Source organism: Castor canadensis, chromosome 12 (genome assembly GCF_047511655.1).
Source record: "Castor canadensis chromosome 12, mCasCan1.hap1v2, whole genome shotgun sequence".
NCBI classification, from domain to species: Eukaryota; Metazoa; Chordata; class Mammalia; order Rodentia; family Castoridae; genus Castor; species Castor canadensis.
The window spans coordinates 31,180-53,125 of record NC_133397.1 but is presented as its reverse complement, the minus strand read 5'-3'; the positions used below and the strand labels follow the sequence as shown (position 1 = coordinate 53,125).

At 42.8% G+C, this 21,946-nt stretch overlaps 1 protein-coding gene and 1 long non-coding RNA gene across 3 annotated transcripts; one reads left to right on the top strand and one right to left on the bottom strand.

Annotated features, from left to right (window-relative positions):
• Nucleotides 1-2,386: 2,386 nt before the first annotated feature.
• On the bottom strand, nt 2,387-8,173 carry LOC141414748 (uncharacterized). Of its 2 annotated transcripts, XR_012439578.1 has the most exons (6): nt 7,702-8,173; nt 6,016-6,988; nt 5,490-5,663; nt 4,517-4,678; nt 2,961-3,344; nt 2,394-2,859 (listed from the first exon to the last, which is right to left on the bottom strand). It is a non-coding gene; the product is annotated as an uncharacterized lncRNA (long non-coding RNA). The 2 variants fall into 2 exon arrangements; XR_012439577.1 differs by having other exon boundaries at nt 2,387-2,859; nt 4,517-5,663.
• A 6,699-nt stretch (nt 8,174-14,872) lies between these two features.
• On the top strand, nt 14,873-21,701 carry Fam110c (family with sequence similarity 110 member C). The gene is made up of 2 exons (XM_074049053.1): nt 14,873-16,140; nt 19,248-21,701. The coding sequence occupies exon 1, from the start codon at nt 15,096-15,098 to the stop codon at nt 16,107-16,109; it is 1,014 nt and encodes a 337-aa protein (XP_073905154.1). The 5' UTR covers nt 14,873-15,095; the 3' UTR covers nt 16,110-16,140; nt 19,248-21,701.
• Nucleotides 21,702-21,946: the final 245 nt, after the last annotated feature.

Sequence of the window (21,946 nt, the reverse complement as noted above, 5' to 3'; positions counted from 1 at the left end):
CTCATCTTGTACATGTGGGAAATGACCTACAGAAGTTAATTCTATAATTAGAGTTATAATAACTCTATAGAGTTAATTGCTCTATAATTAACAAAATTATAAAATAAATCATTTGGCCTTATGAAGAAAACAGTTATTATCACTCACAAGTGGGGTGAAGATAAAGAATATTTTAACCATATATGCTTGTATATGCCTTCTCTAAAAAGCAATAGGTATTAGCAGCATGTGGTGAATTATCTGGTGTTAGATGAGACAAGATAAAACATGTTAATTTCTATTTTGTGATTTAAGCTTTCCCTTGTTCTAGAAGATGCCATTGTAATGTTTTACAGTTTCCTGTTTCTTGGTTCTTTCAGATCCCAATGGCCTTGACTCCGGAGTCTGCCAACTTAAAAATCTTCATTGAACAGACCTCTTTGAAATTTCTGTGCTTATTCCCTGCAATGGAATGAGGTAATGTGTGAATTAACCAGGGGTTTGTGTGCAAAGGATCAAGACACATAACGCAGGCTTTCCTGACTTGCACTTCCTCAGGCTTTGGGACTTGTTAATGCTGATTTGGGTTTCATGCTGCTTGGCTTTAATTGTCTTCTACCTGATGATGATTCTATTTGAGAACCTGACTATTAGCCTCAGCAACACTGTTCCAACTACTCTGGCTCCCTGCCTGTACACCTGCACCTGCAGGGTAGAATGCAACTCCTATGCCTTTTTTTCTCTGCCCACTCACTGGACCATGTTTCTTGCTTCAAGTTATAGCAGTTTTACTTAATCAATCCTCAAAATGCTTTCCACCCATGTGGTTAATAACTCTATATTGCTGGAGCATTATATTTTACCATGTGCTTTCTCATGCCTTTGAGAGGTAGGCATGCAGTGACACCATTTCTAAAGATGGTAAAACAAAAATTCTGCAAAATTAAAAGACTTCTTTGAAAGATGTAGGTAGGAACCAACAGAGTAAGGATCCAGGACCTAATTTTTTACTTCAATCCTTATTCTTTCCACCAATCAGTATCTACTGAGCATGCAGTGCTCCTCTTGGCTAAAGTAACTTCACAGAACACTGTGCAATGTCAGGTACCAAGGACCAGTATAGGTCCTGTTTGCACTTATAACTCACTAGTGAAAGTTGTAGAAGAGAGGTCTGACAACCAGACAACATTCATTCCTCCAGTATTCTGCTCAACTGTTTTTATCCTGGGCAAAGGACTTTAGAAGTGCAAATGTCATTCTATGTAGATAGGACACATGTTTAAATCTATTTAGACCCTTGAGAACCTGTTGCCTTTTCACCTTTCCCTAGGCTCAGTCACTGAGCTTTCATGAACAGCGATGGCAAAAGACTCTCGCTGAGGCCAGTGTTGGGGGCACAGATTCTCCTTGCAGCCTCTTAACAAATCAAATGCATGGTGAGAGAGCTGTAGCTATCAACTATTACCTATTTCAGTTTTTAAGGATGAGGGTAAAATAATGTTTGTAGATACTCCTCTGTCCACCACTTTGATTTCTAGAAAAAGCAGGAACGTGTACTTGGTACCTCATCTGCACGAATGGTACGACCTGTTACTTCTCACTGTTCCTTTGCCCTTTGACCTCTCACTCAGGAGGTGAGGCCCCTTCCCCATCCTGAGGCGCTCATGATTCTCAGTATCACTGTGGCCAACAAGAGACTGGCAGACTTGGAGTAAGTAGGGGAGGCTGACTGGTTGGGCTCCTGAACACTCACCATCCCAATGTGAGGGGCAATAGTGTAGGTCTCTGCAGTCTGAAGTCAGACACTGTGTGAATTTGAATCCCAGTTCCACCATTTATTAATCGCTCATCTCTGGCAAGTTGCCTCATCTTTTTTGACTTATTCCACTCATGTATAAAATGAGGATAAAGACCCTTTTCGTGGAGATGCTATGAGGACTGCCTGAAGGATCCTGTGCAAAGTCAGATGAGTGTGTCTTCCTGTGCTAAGGGTCTAGAAGGGTTATGCTAGTCATTCTCTCTAAAAATTATTATCATCCAACATTACAAAAGAGAAAATTGAAGTACACAAGGACTTGATAATTTGAAACAACACCAAGAAAGTACCAGGGACAGAAGTGAATTCCAGCAGGTGCTGTGCAAAAGTCAGGGTCTCTTGTCCACCTGGACAGTCTTTTGTTGCCATGAGTTATAGGCAGCTGTAAAAGTTTACTTCAGGACACTGGAGCTAACTCTGACATTGCTTATGGGGCTTACTCAGCCCTAAGCAAAGAGATTCTCCCTCCTTCTTTTTGGAGGCATTCTTTGAGATGCATGAATATACAAAATGGAATATAGGTTTTTGTCATTGTTGCTGTTTTTGCCCTGCCCCCACTCCAGGACACTTTAGTGGTGGATCTAGAACAATAAATGTATTTTCAGGGAACTTTTATGCGAAATTTAGATATTCTTTTGGAGTTACTCTATGATTATATAGGGAGAGTAGATGGAGGAAAATCATTTACTGTCAAAGAAAAACAGTACCAGGCACTTGTTAAAGGCACAAGACAAGTTTATTCAGACTACTGCAGCAGGGGACTGACTCTAGCATACATGGACAAAACTACAACTCAGAAGAGACTGAGGTTTCTAAATGGAGAACAGGGAGGCACCAAAAAGGGGAGTGGAAAATTACAGAGGGGGTGAACAGAAAATTACTGAAAGCATTAGTGAGTGTGGGTTTAGACAATGAACATTTTGTGGTTTACACTATTTTCTCTAAGAGACTTCTATGGGGGGCTGGGGCCACCTGGAGGGATGTCGCCTTGTCAGGTGAAGCCAGGCTGAAGTGCCATGGTGTCTCTCAGTTAGTCTTCTTTACTGCCTGGAAGTTCAGAGTTCCTATTACAGATACCAGAAAGTGTGGGTACATGATTAGATTCTTACTGTTTCAGTAACAAATTTGCACAACTTCATAACTTGAAACAACACAAATATATTACCTTACAGTTCTGGGGGCCAGAAGTCTAAAATGCATTCTTTCTGGAGGCTCCTAAGAAGAATCTTCTAATGGGTCTTTTCCAGCTTTTAGAAACTTCCCAAATCCTCCAGCTTGTGGCCCTTTCCTCCAATCAGAGCCAGAAGCCTGGTGTCTTCTTCTCTGCTCTTGCTACATCCTGACCTTCTCTTCAATCTTCTTGTCTTCTTCTTGTGAGGACTTATGCCGTGACATTGGGCTGTCCAGTAATACAGTGTGGATCCCCACTCTCACCCTGCCACTCGAGATCTTTAACTTGATCACATTTGCAAGTCTCTTCTTTTGTGTGTAGGGTCTCACCTTCACAAGTTCTAGGAATTGGGACACAAGCATCTTTGGGACTGTTGTTCTTTCCGACATGGTACATGAAAAGGAAAATAAGTAGTGACAGATGGTTCTTGGTGCAGCTCATCATTGCATGATTAAAAAGTGTGTGAGACATGGACTTAGGAATCTTCATGGCTTTTACCACAGACAGACTGAGGAATCAGCCTGACACTGCATGGTCACACCTCCCTCTAGGAAGGAGGAAGATGTGCAGGGCTGGAGGAGCTTAAGGGTTAATCATCCTGTGATGACCATGTCAGGATACTAGTCCTGTAGACTACCTGAGTTTCCTATGATTCTATATTCTTTAGCACTTGCATCAGCTATCTATTGTCCCAATAATGCCATGAAATACACTACCACAAAATAATCACAATCTAGGGTTATGCTCTTATCTCAATGGGGTGCCTTGGGGTCTGTGGCCAGCCTCAGATTGGCCGAAGCTCTGTGGTCTTGCTGGCTAGTTCCCTTGTTTGGGGTCAGCTGACTGCAGGCTTATCTGTGATGGCCCTTTCCCTTGATTAAGTTGCTCTGGACATGTTCTCAGGCTTGCAGAGACAGGGGCTTCCCCAGGCTCCTGCTTGTTTCAGGTCTGCTACAGTGAGACTCAGAACCACTCAAGGCTTGGGATGGGGAAAGGGCCTCACCTCCTGAGTGGGAGGCCAAAGGCCAAAGGAATAGTGAGAAATGAAGTATTGCATTCTGCATGCCAACAAGCTGCCAAGGGTACATTGCTAGTTTTTCTAAGACCAAAGTAATTGACAGAGAGGTCTCCACATACATGATTTCACCTTTGTCTTCTTTAAAGAATAGAATAAGTCTAATTGGTTGACATGACTCTTTCATGCACATGGATGCAGTTCCCCTGGAGTCCAAGGTCATCCCAGGAGCACTAAAGAGTGATTTTAAAGGCACAGTCAGTATCCATCTGCACAGTCAGTGTAGTGAGTTGACTACTGTAGAAAACTTCTCACAGACTTTCCTGGGAAACACTCCAGGTGGTCAGTTACACTGTTCAAGCTATTGCATAGCAATGTTCACCCTCAGAGTCCATAGAGACTGCAGGACACAATTCCACAATCCCAGTGACTTTCAAGTACATTGTGTGGGGACATCCAAGTTTGGAGAAGGAAAGGGAAGAGCTGAGAGTAAAAGGTGAAGTGATTCATTGAGGAAAACAGAGAAAATGCCTACCTGCCATGTCTTGCCTCCTGTGAAGCTGAGGAGGTGGTGTAACCAGGCACACAGGGCTGGAGAGAAGATTCTGACTTTGGCCAGACACTCAGCCAGCAAGTGACAGAGGCAGGATTTGGACTCAGATCATCTGGCTTTACAATCAGTTTCCGTTTCCAAGTCCTGTATAAATTTATAATCAGAAACTGCTCTACAAGGCCAGAAACTTGAGCAAATGTGTTCATGTGCCTATTTTTACATGGCCTATCAACATCTATGCCTTTAAGAAAAAAAATCAATCTCAGAATCAGTAAACTTCTTAAAGTGAAAAATAAATTATTAAACTTTGCAGTTGTCTCAGAAAATATACCTGTGGATAGGTGATGTATTAATTAGCTTCCTGTATAATTAATAACCAGTTCTTAAAAACCGGTTTGGGAAACTTCCTCATCTTTGCTTCATAAGGACTGCAGGCTCAAGTCCCCGGCTCTAAACTCTGGCAGACACAGACCTTCTGGTCATTTGGCCACCAGAGCACATGTGCCAAGGGCCTGTCCTTTTCCTAGTATCCCTTCATTCATCGACACAGCCATGGACAAAAAAATTAGATTCTTGATGGGAGCCATAAGCTCCAGTAACCTCATCTGCTTGTGCAAACAAGTCCAGGTAACGTGGCAGCAGGCGATTGCTTATGTAAAATCATATTCATTGAAGATTATCATGACACAATTCCTTTAAACTTTGTAGAGAGAATTATAATGTGACTGAAGTTTGACATCGATGTTTTCTTTCACTCAGGTTAAATGTCACCTTTTGAAATGCTGAAGTTAATATTATGCACACTGAGTTCTTTTTAAAGAACAATCATGCCACTTTGTCACTTTGACTGGCTTCCAATAACACAGGGAGAAGTCGTGGAGACAGAATCTGGCTTCCACACCCAGTGGTGACTGTGAGATAATATTTCACCTGCCCGATCCAATCCTTAGAGTACCTGCAGATGCCCGATCCAATCCTTAGAGTAACTGCAGATGGCCGACTCCCCACACTGCCTGCAGGCTAAGGGCAGGACTTAGTCCAGACTTCCATAAGGCAGTGACTCAGCAACCTCTCTGAGCCCGGAAGTCTCTCTCCTCTTTTTTTTGCTTTCTGGTGAACTTGAGTTACTCTAGAGTAATCACACGAAAGAGTTCAAAAACTAGTGAGAGTTCAAAGAAAGGCGAGTGAAGTGATTCAAAGTGATGAATAAATAGCAAGAGAAAACGTTACAGGAAGTTAATAAGAGGAAAGTTTCTAATTAATGTAATTTTTTTTTACCAGGGGAATATTGGTCTGTTTATAAGTTTGAAAAATCAGTAGAAGGAAAGAGACTTAAATCAAAACGAAGGCATCAAAGCAAACCAGAGAAAAGGGCACTGATCTCCCAATAACTAATTTGATGTCTCTCTTCTTCAAGGATTGAAGAGATAGTATACAGAAAATATAGCCCGGACATTAAAAGAATTTAAGAACTATTTTACCTCTGTTCATCTTTTTTCTGAGTGTTCATGAAGAATGAGCTTGCTCCCACTAGTGGGCCTGTGATCAGGTGCCCAGGAGTGATCAGAGGTCTGCAGGATATGAGTTTGGAAGCACAACCTTCTCTTGTATAAGTCTGAGAGGTTATGTAGCAAAGAAAATTAAATGGATCTTTTCAGAAGTAGCTCTCAGTTCTTCAAAGTTTTAATATGCAATTTTAATCACAAAGAGGAAAATTTAAGAGGGAGTTTGCCAAGCTTATCTTATAGCATGCTGTTTTCAGGGCACCCCTAGGAACATCAAAACCAGAGTCCTTCAACCACTCTGAAACCACCCTTTCTACAGGACAAAAATAGGCCTGAAAGAGCTTTGAATTTGAATTTGATTTAGAGCCCAAGGTAATTCCTACTCCTCTGACCAGGATCCAATTACCTTGTCATTCTCCTAACCAAATATCTTTGGGAAATCTGTTTCCTATCATGTCTAACTTGTATCTTGCCTGGTCCTCAAGGTCCACCTTAACCTACTCTGCTGAACGTGTTATCATTACTTCCCATGACCTATTCTTAGACTAACTACTAAGAAGCAGTAACTTCCGCAACTAGCAGAGTATACATTCAGCACATATCAGGTTATATAGTGTAGAAACCACTAGCAAAAGATTTTGTAGGACTGGGGTGCAACTCAGTGGTAAAGCACTTGCTTAGCATGCACGAGATCCTGGATTCCATTCCTAACACTGCACAAAATAAAACTGTGACAAATGAAAAAATAAATACACAGAGTGTGTATACAGTGACAACAACTTGAGAAAATGCCTTAGCAAAACCTAAAGCCAACTGCAATGAGCAGTATAAACCCTGAAACAAGGAGAAAGTAATGCGGTAGAGACTGTGCAGGACAAGCTCATGGTGCACAATGGAGAGATCTCTGTCCCTGGAAGGAATGGCCACTACCTCCAGCAATGTCCCCAGCCTGCAAGAACACAACATGATGTTGTCAGCATTTTTCTCACACAATCTTTGCATGTGTTTCACACAGTATACCAGACTTCAAGGTTCTCTCAGTGTTGGGCATGCTCAGTTATTCTTAATAAAGCCTTTGCTCCTCATGAAGTCCCAGACTGAAGATATTGCTTTAGGGATACTATTTGCTACACCTGGACCCCAGCACACTGTCTATATGCTTAAAAATGTCTTGCCAGAAGCAAATAGCACAAGTTAAGTGGATTTTCCATTACAGAATGATCTTTGCTAACCTTATATGTATCTGGATATACTTCATGCTCTATTACCACACAGTGGAGTCACATAACTCTTGTTAAAACCACAGGTACCTGATGCACTGGATAAGCTAAGAAAGCTATAAAGTACTGTAGGTGAACAATTTCTAAGTGGATTTTCAAACTATTGAAAATGGGTAATAGATTGCTCGTATTTCTTTGAGGATCTCAAATATGCTGGGACGTTAAGGTGGAAGTTCCTCTTCTAGAGCAGTTCTTAAGAAACTGACCTGTGGCTGTACCCAGCCTCCTCCCAAATATACCACACACACTTCCCTTGGCTGCTGATACATCTGCAGCTACTCCTTCACCGATGTTCTGATAGCTGTCACTGTGCCTTCCTCCTCTTTCCCCACTGCCTACCTCTTTCCCCAGCTTATATCCACAGAAGAGATAGTCTACTTACCTTGAAGACTGACATGGGACAAAGTAGACTGTTGACAGCCCTGCCATTCTCAATATTATCAAGCCTGTACAAGGGAACACAAGTCACAGAACTTGCAAATATCAGCACACAAGAGTCTAATTAGAGAGGCATTTAGATCTTTGTTTTCTTTCAAGGAAGTCTTTTTGTGAACTTCTTTAGCAAAGTCTGTTTTTCTGAGAACCAGGGAACTATAGAAAACATCACTGTTCAGTCCTGCCAGCACTTCTTTACAAGTATCACAGCCTAGAGACCTGAGGTACATGCAGGTTAAGTGCTTAGTTTTAAAAATAGGGGATTGAGCCTAAAAAAGTTAAACACCCTGCATAAAGCCATTCAATTGGTTAGAACTGGCAGTATTGAACAGATCAGGTTCTTGTCCCATGAAGCAGAATGAACTTCACGGAGAATGAGAAAAGTGTAAAGTGGGAGAGTAGAGCCCCTAGAGTTATGGGGGGGGGTCCCAAGAGAGAGTGCCCAAGAAATGACCTGAACTGAGGTTTTTATCCATTCTCTCCAGGGTGTTTCTCAATCTCTATGCTAATTAGGTGTGCAGAAAGCAGTATTTTGGTTGGCTGTGCTTGCAACCGACTGATTGATTGGTCCTGATCCTCATATCTTCCATCCTGTCTTACTTTCCACTCTTTAAAGTCACAAGGAAGTCATAATGGAGTTTTCCAGGAGCTCTGCCTTCTGTCTCAGTATACCTAGGAAAATCACACAAACCAAGATACCTACAACAGTAAAAGAGCAGTATGAGTAATTATGCCAGGACAATAGACATAAACCAAGGCTGTTGTAACCAGACAAGTACATATGATCACCCCAACTGCAATAAGACTTGCTATTTATTTATTTAGCTCTGGAGTTTAAACTCAGGGTCTTGTACTTGCTAGATACTTGAGCCAAGCCTGCAATCAAACTTCTGCTTCTTATAGTCAGCCTACTCTAACACCAGTTAACAAAAGCATTACTTTTTTTTTTTAATGGTTGTACTGGGATGTGAACTCAGGACCTTTCACTAGCTTGGCAAAGGCCATGTCTCCAACCCTTTCTGCTTTTTAGATTATTTCTTGGATAGGGTCTTGTGTTTTTGTTGCAGGCTAGCGTGGACCACCATCTGAATAGCTCTCAGATGGAAAGAAACTGGTGAAGAAGAGAAAGGATGGAGATGGGCAGCAGGTGGGTAGACAGGGCAGAAGGCCCTGCGGGGTGGGCTGAGTTGTCTGGGGACTGTGCCTCCAACAGCACAATCCTAGGCTTCATTGTGGAACAGCTTGGGCTAATCAGGGCTTGGACTTCACGTTATATTTGTATTGAAAACAAAACATTTTTCATTATAATATTTGTGAAATTCTTTAAAATTCTGTATTAATGCTTCCTCAGTGTGTTCAGCTGCCTGCAAGGGCAATCTTCTGACTATGAGAAGTCATCTTGGCTAATTTTTATCTGACACTCCTGCCCATTGGAATATAAGGAAATAGCTTCATTTTAATATAACATTACCCGTAAGGCTGAGGATACTCACTTTTAAAGTCTCACTCTGGCCTTGGGTACACAGCAGGCAGAGCTCACTGAGCAATGCTGTTTATGACTCAATTACCAGTCTTTCCTTAAATCTGCTGTTAAGAGCATTCAACCAGATGGTTCTTGTCCCCACAGAAGGCTCAGTCTGTGGGAAGCTTTATCATAACAGTCATACTTGAACTGCCCAGGTCGCCACCAACATCAACTTCCACTGAAAGGGAAAAAGTTAGCAAACAATGAATGGACTTTTTATACTCAAGGTTCATTCTTTGTAAATAATAGATAAAGAATGAAAAAATACAAGAATACCTTCTGGAAATTTGATAAAGTGTCACCTGTAAAACACTGTCCTAAGATCTTTAGCTAGAGTTATTGTGACCAAATTAAGAAGATAGGATCAGACCCTGTCTGTGATTTTTGCCTTTGGGTCCACTGTGAGGTAAACTAGTGAAGTTTCATAGTTGGTCTTCATGTTAGTTTTAAGGGGTTTTATTCTATTTCATTTTTTGATTATTAGTTTAATTGCTGCCTTTAGAACACATCCAGTTCACACTCAGGGTGTACAATACAGTTTAAGCTCAATTTCAGTCAAATTTACTTATTTAAATTGCCAAGTATTTTTCATCTCATCAGAAACTAAAGTTCGTATTTTTTTTTTAATACCCTAGTTGGAGTTTCTTTCTATGGAGACAACTTCCCCAGACAGGGATTGAAGAGGTAGTTTAAGTTCTATTTCTGTCCTCACTGCAGCTCTTCCCTGTTTAATCATCCAGGTCCCTTTCTGTGTCTGGGTCTTGTCCAGTTCACTCCAGAAATACCTTAACCAGCGTACCCACAACTACTCCTGGTTAATTTGAATTTAATGGACTACTAAAACCTAAACTAAAGCTGAGTTAATTCTCTTCTCCCTCAAAACCCCTTCCCTTCATGTTTCATGTTGACTTTTTTTATTAGTGTGTATTAATTGTACAAAATAGTGGGTTTCATTCATTATGACATTTTCATAAATGTACATAGGGTACTTTAAACATATTTACCTCACCTGCATTACCTACACATTCCCTAATAGTTCCCCTTTCTACTTTCATGTCCCCTCTTTTTTTTTTTTAAGTTTTGGGGCTGTTTCGGTCTCCTCCTAATCACACAGGCAGAGCCTATTGAGCTCTTTGCTTCATTTTGTCCTCCATCTCCAGTGGTCACCAACCCCTGGAGATTTAGCCTTCTGAGCATGTTTTCCATCTGTCCTCCATTTACATCTCACTGTGATTGTCAAGGATTTCAAGACAAAAATAGGGTGTGCATAAGTGTATACAGAAATAGATTGACCTTGGGGAATTGGCTATTTGGTGGTTAAGACTGGCAAGTCCAAAGTCCACAGAGTGTCCCCAGGCCAGAAACTCAGGAATAGGCTGTGCTGCAATTCAAATCTGAAGGCTTTGTGCTGGCAGAATTTCTTCTTGCTGGGGGATGGGAGATTGTTGGGGTCAGTATTTGTTCCATTCAGGCCTTCATCTGATTAAGTGAGGCCCACCCATATTATATAGAGCCAGTGTGGTTCATTCAAAGTTCACAGATTTAAACATTAATCTCATCCAAAACTTCCTCACAAAAGCATACAGAATGTGTGATTGTGTCTCTGAGCACTATTACCCAGCTAAGTTGACACAAATTAATCATCACACTCAGTGAAATTGCTACATCAAGTACACTCATAAACATGACAGTACTCTCCACTGGACATTGTATTTCAATTCCTCCCTACTTCAAGCCATACTACTTAACAACGTTGACTTAAATTATGTTAGTATAGTGCCACTGGCTCAGTCAATTCGCACAGAGTTCCTAATCATGTCATTCAAAGACTCACTTATGTAGAACCATTTAAATTTTAAGCATCTTACATGTTGCTATGGACATGTAACTTGCTGTCACCTGACAGTCCAACTGTCTCCATGTAAAAGCCCCTGATGTTCTCTGAATCAGCAAACCTCCACTCCCCATTTCCTCAGGCTGTAATTCACCCTGTATTTACAATAACCATGTCCTAATCTGCCTCTTTACCTTGGACACTTCAACTGAAAGAGGAAAAGAAATTAGTAAGTAATGCCTGGTCATTTAATATGAAAGGCTTATCCTGAGAGAGGTTTCTCCTATTTAGCTTAACTATTTTTTCCCTGAAAATAAACATTGCAACTGAAATTGAATCCTATCCCATTCTCTTCCTCCTCAGAGGAAACTATATAACATATCATATGTTTATGTAACTCTTCATAGTTATATGAGCAAAATAGTATTAATTCCCATTCTTTTAAATTTATTCAGATGTCAAAATGTTCACCATCTTCTGTCTACATATAAACCCTACTCATTTGAGTTAACTGTTCTAATGTACCTGCAGCATAAACAATCATAGCATTGTTTCATTCCAATAAATTGGGGTGGTAGATGCTAAGATTTGGATATGGTTTGCTGTGGCCCCTGAGGGTTCATGTTTGGAAACTTGGGCCTCAGGGCAGTGATGCTGGGAGGTGATGAGACTATTAGCAGATGGAGCCTAGTGTGTTCTGTACAACACCAGTGTGACACATCTCTATTTAGACCTTCACTTACCTTTTTCAAAATATTTTATAGTACTCCACATGCAAGTCTCGTGTATCTGCAAATATATTTCCAGATAACATGAGTTTTCCTGTACTATTTCTTGATATTATATTTTCCCAGTACATGAGGACTATTGAATTTTGTATATTGTTCTTATGTCCAGTAATCTTGTCACAGTGTGTCTTGTCAGTGCTAATATGTAGATTCTCTTGGAGTTTTGACATAGACCGTCATATTTCATATAAGGGAAATTTTTCCTTTTTTCTCTCCAGTCCTGATACCCTGAAATTTTTTCCTGTTCATTGACTAGCATATTCAGTACATTTGAGGAATGTGGATGATAATCTGTATTTATGTTGTTAATATCTCTAGGGAATGCCTTTAAAATCAGGTGCTGAAGGTAATGAAAGAGCCCTTTATTTATTTAAGGAGTTCTCATCTGTTCCTAGTTTTCTATGAGTTGGTGTATTTTAAGGTGAGGGCATGTACCACATAACATGGATTCAATAATGTATCTTGAATTTATAAATGAAAAGGCTTCATGTGTGCCTTCCATTTCACTATACCTCTGTATTTTTAATATCTATGCTTATAATATATGCCAGGGATTCATAAGCTTTTTATTCTGAGGACCTCTAACTATTAAAATTCACTGAAAATCTTAGTGAGCTTTTATCTTATGGCTTATATCTATCAATACCTATTGGTTTAAAATAAAAATTGGTAAATATTTTGAATGTACCTGTTGTTATCTTTGAATGGTATGGCATTGCAGTATGTCATCACCCTCTAGACCACTGCACTGGACACTGTGCTCATCCTGGATGGAGAAGGAAAACCACATGGACTTGGTGTTACTGTGAAAAAAGTCTTGGCCTCACAGACTCCTAAAAGCGTCTCTGGCCCCAGAAAGCACCTGGACCATATGGCGAGGACTGATTCTCTGGCTGTGATATTTGTAAACTTTTATTTTCATAGTTGTCATTTCCTGCTCCTTGAATCATCCCATGGAAGCATGACTGTGAATGGTTACACAATGTTCCACTCCTAGTATGTCATGCCGTAGCCAGTCTTCCTCCTGATGCCACATGCAAGTTGACTCCTGTAGGTCGTCTGCAGTGAATATCCTGCTGTGTGTACCACCCCTGTGATAAACTCCTGAGTGCAGAGTTACTGGAGTATTCAACCTTGAAGCACTTTTTCCTGATCAGACCAAAGACTCCTCTTTTGAGGATTATACCAGGAAGGAAATAGTCTTAAAGTTAACAGTATTGATTATTTTGCAGTAATACATCTGCTTAAGAGATGAGAAATTATGGATATAGGTATTTTTGTCTAATAACAGTGTCTTAAAATAAGTTTATAAGAGTATATTTTTAGTATGTTTGATGTTTGTGAATTCAGTAGCCATCCATATATAAAAAGATGCTAAACAGTTGACTAAATCATAACCTTCATCTTCAAAACAATAAGAATTCACATTTACTGAACTTTTGCTTCATCTCAGATGCAATACTAAGCCCTTTATAAAAGTGATGTCATTAACTGGAAGACTCTAGCAGGTGGGTACAGTGAACCCTAATGTACAGGAGTGAGTGGCCAGAGTATGGAGAGTCCACACTCTCAGCCCTGAGCTCAGACCAAAGGTCTGATGAAGTGATGAAAGTTCTAAGCTATAAAACAGGGTTCTTGCAGATGATAAAATACTCGGAGAAGTTGGCTACCTTTCCAAATTAGTAAATGTGGCCCCAGGCTCAGACATACTGCCACAGGCAGGGTTCTGTCAGAACGGCTGCTGCTACCCAAGAGGCAGTGGCAAGGAGTCACTCCTTTCAAACAATTACTAAGGTTTTTCTTCCTGTGATTTAGACACCAGGCCTGGAGGGCAGACAGTAGGGTAGACTTTGTGCCCCTCAGGCTCTCCTACCAGCACCCTCTTACAACAGGGAGCAGCCCTTCAGCCCAGGAGCTGTTCTCTTGTCTGTGTCCTATGTCTGACTCATGTTCTTTACCTCTCTCCCCAACCCCTTTCCACTATTGGGTTACACTCCTTTTTTCCTGCATCTCATTTTCCAACCAGGCTATCTGGGCAGTCTGGTTCTAAGTCTTGGTTTCTGCTCTGGCTCTCTCCTCCTTGGAAGGGTTTGATGCCCACTGTGGGTACCCACTGGCACTGAAGGTGGGTTCCTGGAAGCCAATCAGATTCAACCTGGCAGTTGTGTACATCAAGCCATAACTTGGAAAGGTCAGCATGTCTTGGACTTGATCTCCATGTAGGATACATTATACTTCACTTGTCTGGCAGATACTTTTAGTCTTAGTCCAACTTTTGGAAAGAACGGAATTTTGGAAATATTTCTTAACTTTCAACATTCCTAGGCTGATCCTCTGTCTGGTGAACCCATGATTTCCCAGCTGCTTACAGTAAGCAGCAGTGATTCTGGGCATTTGGTTGGGCTCTTCCCAAAAGCTCTTGACCCCTGCAGCACCAGCAGGTGATCTCTGGACCCGAGCCATGTCCTGGCCGTGTTCCTGTTCCTGGATTCTTAACATGTGATGCACTTTCTTTCTTTTTATATCCTATTCCTTTTTGATAAAATGTACTGGTAGAGACTGTGGAAATGAAACAGTCTAGTTTCCAAACATGTTGAGATCACTTTAAGAATTCAAAGGCATGAGACACCTGCCCTGGGGATCCTGTCCCTCTGTCCCCCTCCTCCCCAGAAGCACTTTTTCCTGATCAATAATACCTCTGTATTTTTAATATCTATGCTTATGATATATGCCAGGTACTCTAGGGACAGGAAGGAAGCAGCAAATACCTGGCTCGGTCCCTCCCATTCCTGGCGGGGGCGGGGAATAGTCTGGCACTCCTGGCGCTGGTCCCGCGCAACCCAAAGATTGCGGGTGGAAAGGAGGAGGGCCCGGAGCGTGAGGGGGCGGGGACACCGGGTGAGATGTGAGGAGGCGGGGATGGCGGGCGGGTGACACCACCTGGCGGGAGGCAAGGGGCGGGGACACCGGGATGGGGCGGCGCGGGCCAGGAGCCGGGAGGAGCCGGCAGTAGGGTGATTCACCAACCCAAGAGGACTCTGGTTCGCCCCAACTCGGGACCTAGGCGACTGAGCCCTGGGGCGAGGCGAGTCTCCCCACCCCATACGGACTTCGGCATTGGCCCGGGACTGACCGGCGCCTAGACAGGAGCGGTCTCCGCGGGACGCCTGCCCGGCGGTCTGGGCTCGGGGAGGATGCGCGCCCTGCCTGCCCGAGATGCAGCCCCCAGCGAGCGGCCGCTGGCTCAGGACCCCAAGGCAGACCCGGAGCGGCCATTGGCTCGGCCCGCGCGCAGGAGCGCGGTGGAAAGGCTGGCGGCAGACCGCGCCAAGTACGTTCGCAGTCCGCCTGGGTCCCACACGGGCCCGGCCTCGGAGGACGGCGGCCTCGGAGCTCCTGCGGAGCAGCACAGCCATCTGGCTTCTCCGATCCGCGCCCCCGCTCCAGTGGCACGGAGGGCTGTCGTGCGGAAGCCGCTGAGGCCCGACTCGCTGGTCATCTACCGGCAGAAATGCGAGTTTGTCCGAGCACCCGGCGCAGACGGCTCCAGGGCGAGCCTGGTGAAGAAGCTCTTCCAGAGTACTGGCAAGGACAAGGCGCCCCTCGAGACCTCCCGGGTTGGGGACACGGAGATCGCGCGGCCCAAGCCCGGCCCGGCGGTGGCAGCACCTCCAGCCCCTGCCGCGCCCCGAGTTCCTGCTGCGCCCCCAGCCGCTGCCGCGTCCCCTACTCCTGCCGTGCCCCCAGCCCCGGCCGAGTACCTAGCGCCTCAGACTTCGTCCCGGATCTTGACAGTGCCCACAGTGGTCTCGGCTACACGCACGGGCCTAGAGCTGCGGGTGGCCAGGCGCGGGGGTCTGCATCGTTCGCGGTCAGACCTCAGTTCATTATACTCCATGGCCAAGGCCGAGTTTGACACCTTCTTCCAGTACTGCGGACTGGACCCTGAGGTGGTGGAGGCTCTTGGGAGGGAGAACTTCTCCGTCGGGTCCGATCGTGTCGCCCTCAAGGTGCGCAGCGTGAGCGTGGCCACCTCTGACAGTGGGTTCTCCCGGCACAGCGAGGATGGGTTGCAGGAGGAAGAGCTCATGGAGCAGGTGCCCAGCACCACCTCTGTAGTGGAGAGGAATGCCCGCATCATCAAGTGGCTGTACACCTGTAAGAAGGCCAAGGAGACCCCCAGCCAGGAGCTGCAGGGTCCAGCGTGACTAATTGAACCTGGGGAGAATAAGACCCAAGGTGAGTATCCAGAAAGCTTAGGGAGGGGCATGTGTGCAGGTGTGGGCTTGGTGAGTATAGCCAAACTGGGGGGTGGCCAGTCATAGCTGATGCTTTGAATTCAGCCCCTACAGTTTGAGGGGACCCAAGAGATGGAGATGCAGAGACTCCTGGGTAGTCACCACAGCCTGAGCAAAAGGACCATGGGTTCAGTTGTCTTCAAGTCCAAATTCTTTTCACTGTGCAACATCTGACTGCTTGGATAGGCCAATAAGTTAACGCCATCCCATCTGGCTTATTATTGTGAAAACAGGAGAATTTAGAATTATAAGATGCTGTCAACATAAAATATTACTCCCCTGCTGTTAATTGTTTCTCACATTGAAATTAGTTTCAGAGCCCTAGTGCATGCATACAGCTGGACAAAGTCTCTATAGACCTTCCTGAGGTCTCCTGTTCATCTGCAGTCCTAGATAGGCACTGCTATTGCTCCTCCAGCAGCAAGGAAGGCTTCAGGCACTTTAAAGTACCAATGGCTCTCTATGGAGTCTTGACAGAAGTTTGGCATTCCTTAAGCAAGAAAAGATCTTTATTTGGATAGATTTTCTTTAAACTATTTGAACACTTTAATTTTTTTGAATTGGGGAACTGGACTAGATAGCAGCAGACTCTAAATGACTATGGTTCTGGTAACTAAAGTATCGCAGCTCTGAACTGTGTGAATCTCTGATGATAATATGGAGTAAACTTCCCTTTCAACACCCGGTAGCATAGAGCTGACCTCAGGCTCTTCTGTGAGATGAGTGTTTCACTGAGGAGCTAAACGTGACCATGCTCAAGCACCCTCTACTCCATGCTTTTGGGGTATTTGGGGAGTAGTGAAGAGGAAGTATCTTTTCAGGGCGTTCTTTGAGAACCAAGGATTTAAACATTCAACATCTTCTTTTATCTCACCCTTTAATAACACTTTGCTATAAAAATGTTTTAAAAATTATTTTGTCTGCCCTTGAGCTACCAATGGAAGCTGTAGTATCAATGTGTAGATTTGTGTGTGTGTGTTGTATGCCACAGAGATGTTTGTACTCAGCTAAACTGTGTTTCAGGATGATATAAAGCTCCAAGAACTTCAGAGTGGCCTTACTACAGATGTGAAAATAGCAAGGAGTGGTGAAATCATCATTTTCCTTGAATCCAGAAGGTTTATGACTTCTGTTCTTTATTGTAATTTATTAAAGATTGCATTTTACAGTAGCCAAAGTCCCCAAAGAATGTATATAGGCAGTCAAAATTAAAGGAAAAAACCAGCACATTAATTTGTATTTTCACAGATTGTCTTTGGATTTGAGGTATGTGAATGCTGACTGTCAGGATGCCACTGTGGCATGGAGGAGGAGGACAGATATGGAGAGTAAGTGTGGTTCTGAAGGTGGTTTGGCAGAGATTCCTATACCTTAGGCTAAGCTTCCTTTGTCTATAAAATGAAGGGAGATAAGCAGATTGTATCTAGCCTCTTTATTTTCAGTGTAGTTAATACTCTGTGTTGTATATGTTCTGAGATTGGAACCTGGGGGGAGGCATAACAGAACAACTCATTGCCTATTGGACTGTTGAACAAGGAAATTTATGAATAAGTTACCTTTGGTGGCCATTAGGTAGAATTGGGGCTGTAAATATTGGTGAGGTTAAGAGACACATAAAACCAAGCTGAAATAAACCTGATAACATAAAAATAAAAGCAGCCCCTTTGATTCCTCCAGTTCTCCAATGTCGAGCTAGTAATCTGAATGACAATTTAGGATCTAGAATAGAGTGACCTATTCAAAGTCCTTTTAGGTTTGAACACAGGAAAAACATAGCTTGTGAGCTTGTGAGAGTTTTCACCTTGGTACAAAGAGAAGTTGTTGAAAGAAGAGGGAAAGTGAGTAGGTGTGGGAAAGTGCCAAGGGAGAATGGACGGCAGGTTCATTGGCTGCCTTACCCTAGTTCTCCCTCCAGTTTCATGCTGCTTGTTCCAAGCGAGGGATATGTCACCTGTCTTGTAAGCCTTGTTGCTCAGAGTAGGGTGTAGTCACTCAGAACCTGCCCTGGTTCCTTATGGTGTTGGCAGTTACCAGAACGATGTATTTCACAAACTTATTCCCTAAACCCCAAGGCAGTCTGCACTTTTAGAAACTTTAATGTTGTCTGGAGGTTGTGAGAAAGAAGTATTTCCTGGGTGTTTTCCAGCTCATTGGGTTGGTATCTGCATGGGACCACAGCCTCCTTCACTACTTGCAAACACTTGTGTCCTCTGAAAAGAGCCAGTCTAAAAGGTCAGGACCCAAGGCCCACAGCTGCTGGCACAGGAGCCACTGGTTCTGGGACCATCCATACTCCTGCAAGGTGTGAAAGCTCTACTTAATCTCTAGCTTACCAAGACATCTGTGTTGGGATGCCCTGATTCCTTATGGTGTTGGCAGTTACCAGAATGATGTATTTCACAAACTTATTCCCTAGACCCCAAGGCACATAGTTCTTTTCCCACTTGGTACTCCTGGAGTTACTCTGGGGAGCTCTGCAGTTGTCACCAGGAGCACAGTGTAAGTAAAGAAGTGGCTGAAGGACTGTAAGTCCACCTTTCCTTTCCTCCTGGCCAGCACCTGGGCTTTTTGGTGAAACTGGTGTTTAGAAAGGCGAATCTGTTTGCCCTTAGGTGTTTGGTTGAACTACCCAACTTGTTTTTTGTTTTGTTGTCCAGCCCTAGGGCAGTTAGCACTGGCGTTTTCAGTATTCAAAACTGTCTTGACTGCCCTATGGGTACTTAAAGGCAAAAGGAATGTCAAAAGTCCAGGAAAAGGCCTTCAGGGAAAGGAGATTTGTTAGGCAGAGATACCAGATGTTAGCTCCCTTTAATAAACCTACTGACTTCTTTTCAAAATTTAAAACTTAAAATGGAGCTATTTTGAAATGCAGAGTTATCACAAAAACAAAGACAACAGGTGTGGAACTCTGTAGTACAGCTGCTATTGCAGACAGGAGCTGAGTTCTGGTTCTTTGCTCTTTACTATTCAGGAAGCAAACCTTCCCTGCACAACCTTGGGTCCATTTGTGCAGCATGCCCTAACAACACACAATTTCTGCTTTTCCAGGAATAAAGCACTCTACTGACAAGGCTTATACGATTTCGAAAGATTGTAAAGCTGTGGAGGAGATTTGAGGCAGACGCTGCACACTGCTGACCACTGCTAACAGCGGAAGCATGAGATGTTGTCCTGGTTGAAGTGCGTCTACCCCTGTTCACATCGGGCAGCTGCACAGAGAGCTGTTTGGAAACAGCATGTTTTTGACTGACTTGCTGACAGATACTGTGACACATTCTCACAAATCTAAGTTGACTTTTTCAAAGAAAGGAACAAAACAATGAAAACCAAACATCAATGCCATGGTATTTTCTCAGTTCACTAACTTTTCATCACTTAACGTTCTTTAACCATCAGAAGATATGCTCCTTAAATTCTTTGGGTAACAGAGTCACACATTCACACACATCACGAGCAAATCCCAATTTCCAACAGCACTATAGTGTGACCTGCATTTATTTCCCAAACTTTATGACTAATTATCTTACTTAATGATTCAGAGAGCACATTCAAAACTACTTGAGGACCACAAGGTTATTTCATTAATGCCACTCCCTGCTGGGTTGTATGTGAAAGTACCCATTGAAAGATACATGAGAGTTGAGATTTTGTTAGGTGAAGTCCTTTAGTGTACCTGCAGGGTTTCTTGAGTCCTGTGCATTGCGTAGCAGCATTCCCAGTTGGAGTATGCCCCAAAGTGCCCTCTGTCCCATCTTCCAAAAAGATAGAAGCATGCTTCACTCCTCTGTGTGAGGAGTGCTCTTCCCTGGACTGGGTCTGATTTGCTCCATTCCATGGAATCACCCAGATTTAGGATAGGTTTACTTTTCTCTGCAGAGGGTGTTATAAAGCAAGAGGCACCCCAGGAACTGTGAGACTGGAATTCCAGTGTGGGTAACAAGGTGCTGGGACCTGGCTCTGAACTTGCCTGTGATACACACAGTAAAGGTATTTCAGGTTCAGAAATTTCTGAGAGAAATTTTGCATGGATGATAATCCAAAGAAAATTTGTTATGCAGTCCACTCGTGCAAAGCTTACATTTTGTCAAAATATTTCTTTTCAAGGACAAAATTATTTAAGTGAAGGATATGGGAAAATTGGCTTCTCAATGATAAAGTATATAATATTCATGTATTAGTTTTAAAATGTGTTCTGTATTTGTAACTGTTTTACTTGAGAGGAGGTCTCTGAGTTACATAAATACTTATTTTTATAGTTGCTAGTCTTCAAATAGCTTTCCTTTATTTCATATGGCTTTCTTTTTTCAGTTTTAAATCATTTTCTCCTTTGTTACGTTTTTGTGTATATTGTTTAATTGAACTATCTTTTGTATGCAAGTGGAATGCTTGCCACTCTGCAAAGTGTTCAATACTGTGGTGATTGAACAAGTCCCAAGTCCCAAGTGAAAGTTTTTGGGACTTGGTTGACTGACAGATGTGCCTCCTTCACTATATCAAGAGTTCAGGTTCCCTGCTGGAGAAAGTGTGTTCATAGTTGCTCTGCAAGTGCTGCTGTCTTGCTGGGCACTATACTGCACTTAGTTTAAAAAAGATATCAAAGATGAGAACAATTTTTAAAGGTTCATTTCATATGCCAAATTCCTTTATTTTTAGATGTCCCATTAATTTTATATATGAATGCTTTGAGTAAAAACTTTCATGTTTTTGCAGTGATATAATGGGGGTGAACTTCAGCCTGGGTCATTCTCACTATCCTAATAGATGAAAAATAGAAAAAAACAAATTCATTTCCACTTGATTGCCAAACCACCGAGGTCTCCAGAATCATTTATAGAACTCTCAGTGGTGGTATGTGGAAAGAGAAGCATTCAGCTGGAGTGAATGCTGGCAGAAGGTACAGGAAATGGGGCCTGAGGAATAGGGCAATGGGGTGGAGTGCAGAAAAGAATTACCCCTCCAACCTCTTCCTTCAGATTTATGCTTGACTTCAAGACTTGAAGCTGAGCTTCTCTCAACCCAAATTACCCCAGTTTGCTGAGTGACTTTAAGTAATATCCAGTATATACAATTATAGGTACACCTTCATGAAAATCTTATTCTTACTTTCCACATGGTTGAGCAATAGTTATTGCTTTTATGATAGAATAATGCATATGTGTATATAGTAAATCAAAGTAAATAGCTTGACAGTGGCTTTTTTCTGTGGGTTCAGACCAGCAGTGCTGATGAAGGGAAAGTTACTATGAGTGTGTGAATATCCACATGTATGGTTCTTCAAGTGCAGGTCATTGACAGTGGAGTGAGGAGGAGGCTTTGGTGGACTCTGTCCTTCCCAGTGGTTCAGAGTTCACTGTTGAGTTGCCATTGGTGATGCCATTAAACATCAGGCCAGGCAATTGTTAGGGAAGATTTCTAAATAGAGTTTTTCTGCACACTAGTTGCAATTGGAGTGCAATATTTTATATTCTGTATTAAGGAAATAAAGTATTTTTTGTCAGTTGATCTTGACTTATGAGTTTGAACATGGCAAAACAACCCTGAAGACAGAGTGTGCTTATTATAACCCCTCCAGTCTCTGTTTTCTCCCTTTCCTTTGGAAAGCCACCTCATCAGATTATCAGTGGAATTGAAACCCTTCCAAGACTTGGCCTAGGGAGCTGCATGTTTCCTAAAGTCTCCAGCTCTCCTGGAGTTGGGCTGCAGTGAAAACAGTTTTGTATTTAGCACTTTATCTTTCTTCAGTTGTT

Bases quoted from the DNA above. Each gene is read 5' to 3' on its own strand.
- Fam110c (XM_074049053.1), top strand. From the start codon at position 15,096: ATGCGCGCCCTGCCTGCCCGAGATGCAGCCCCCAGCGAGCGGCCGCTG.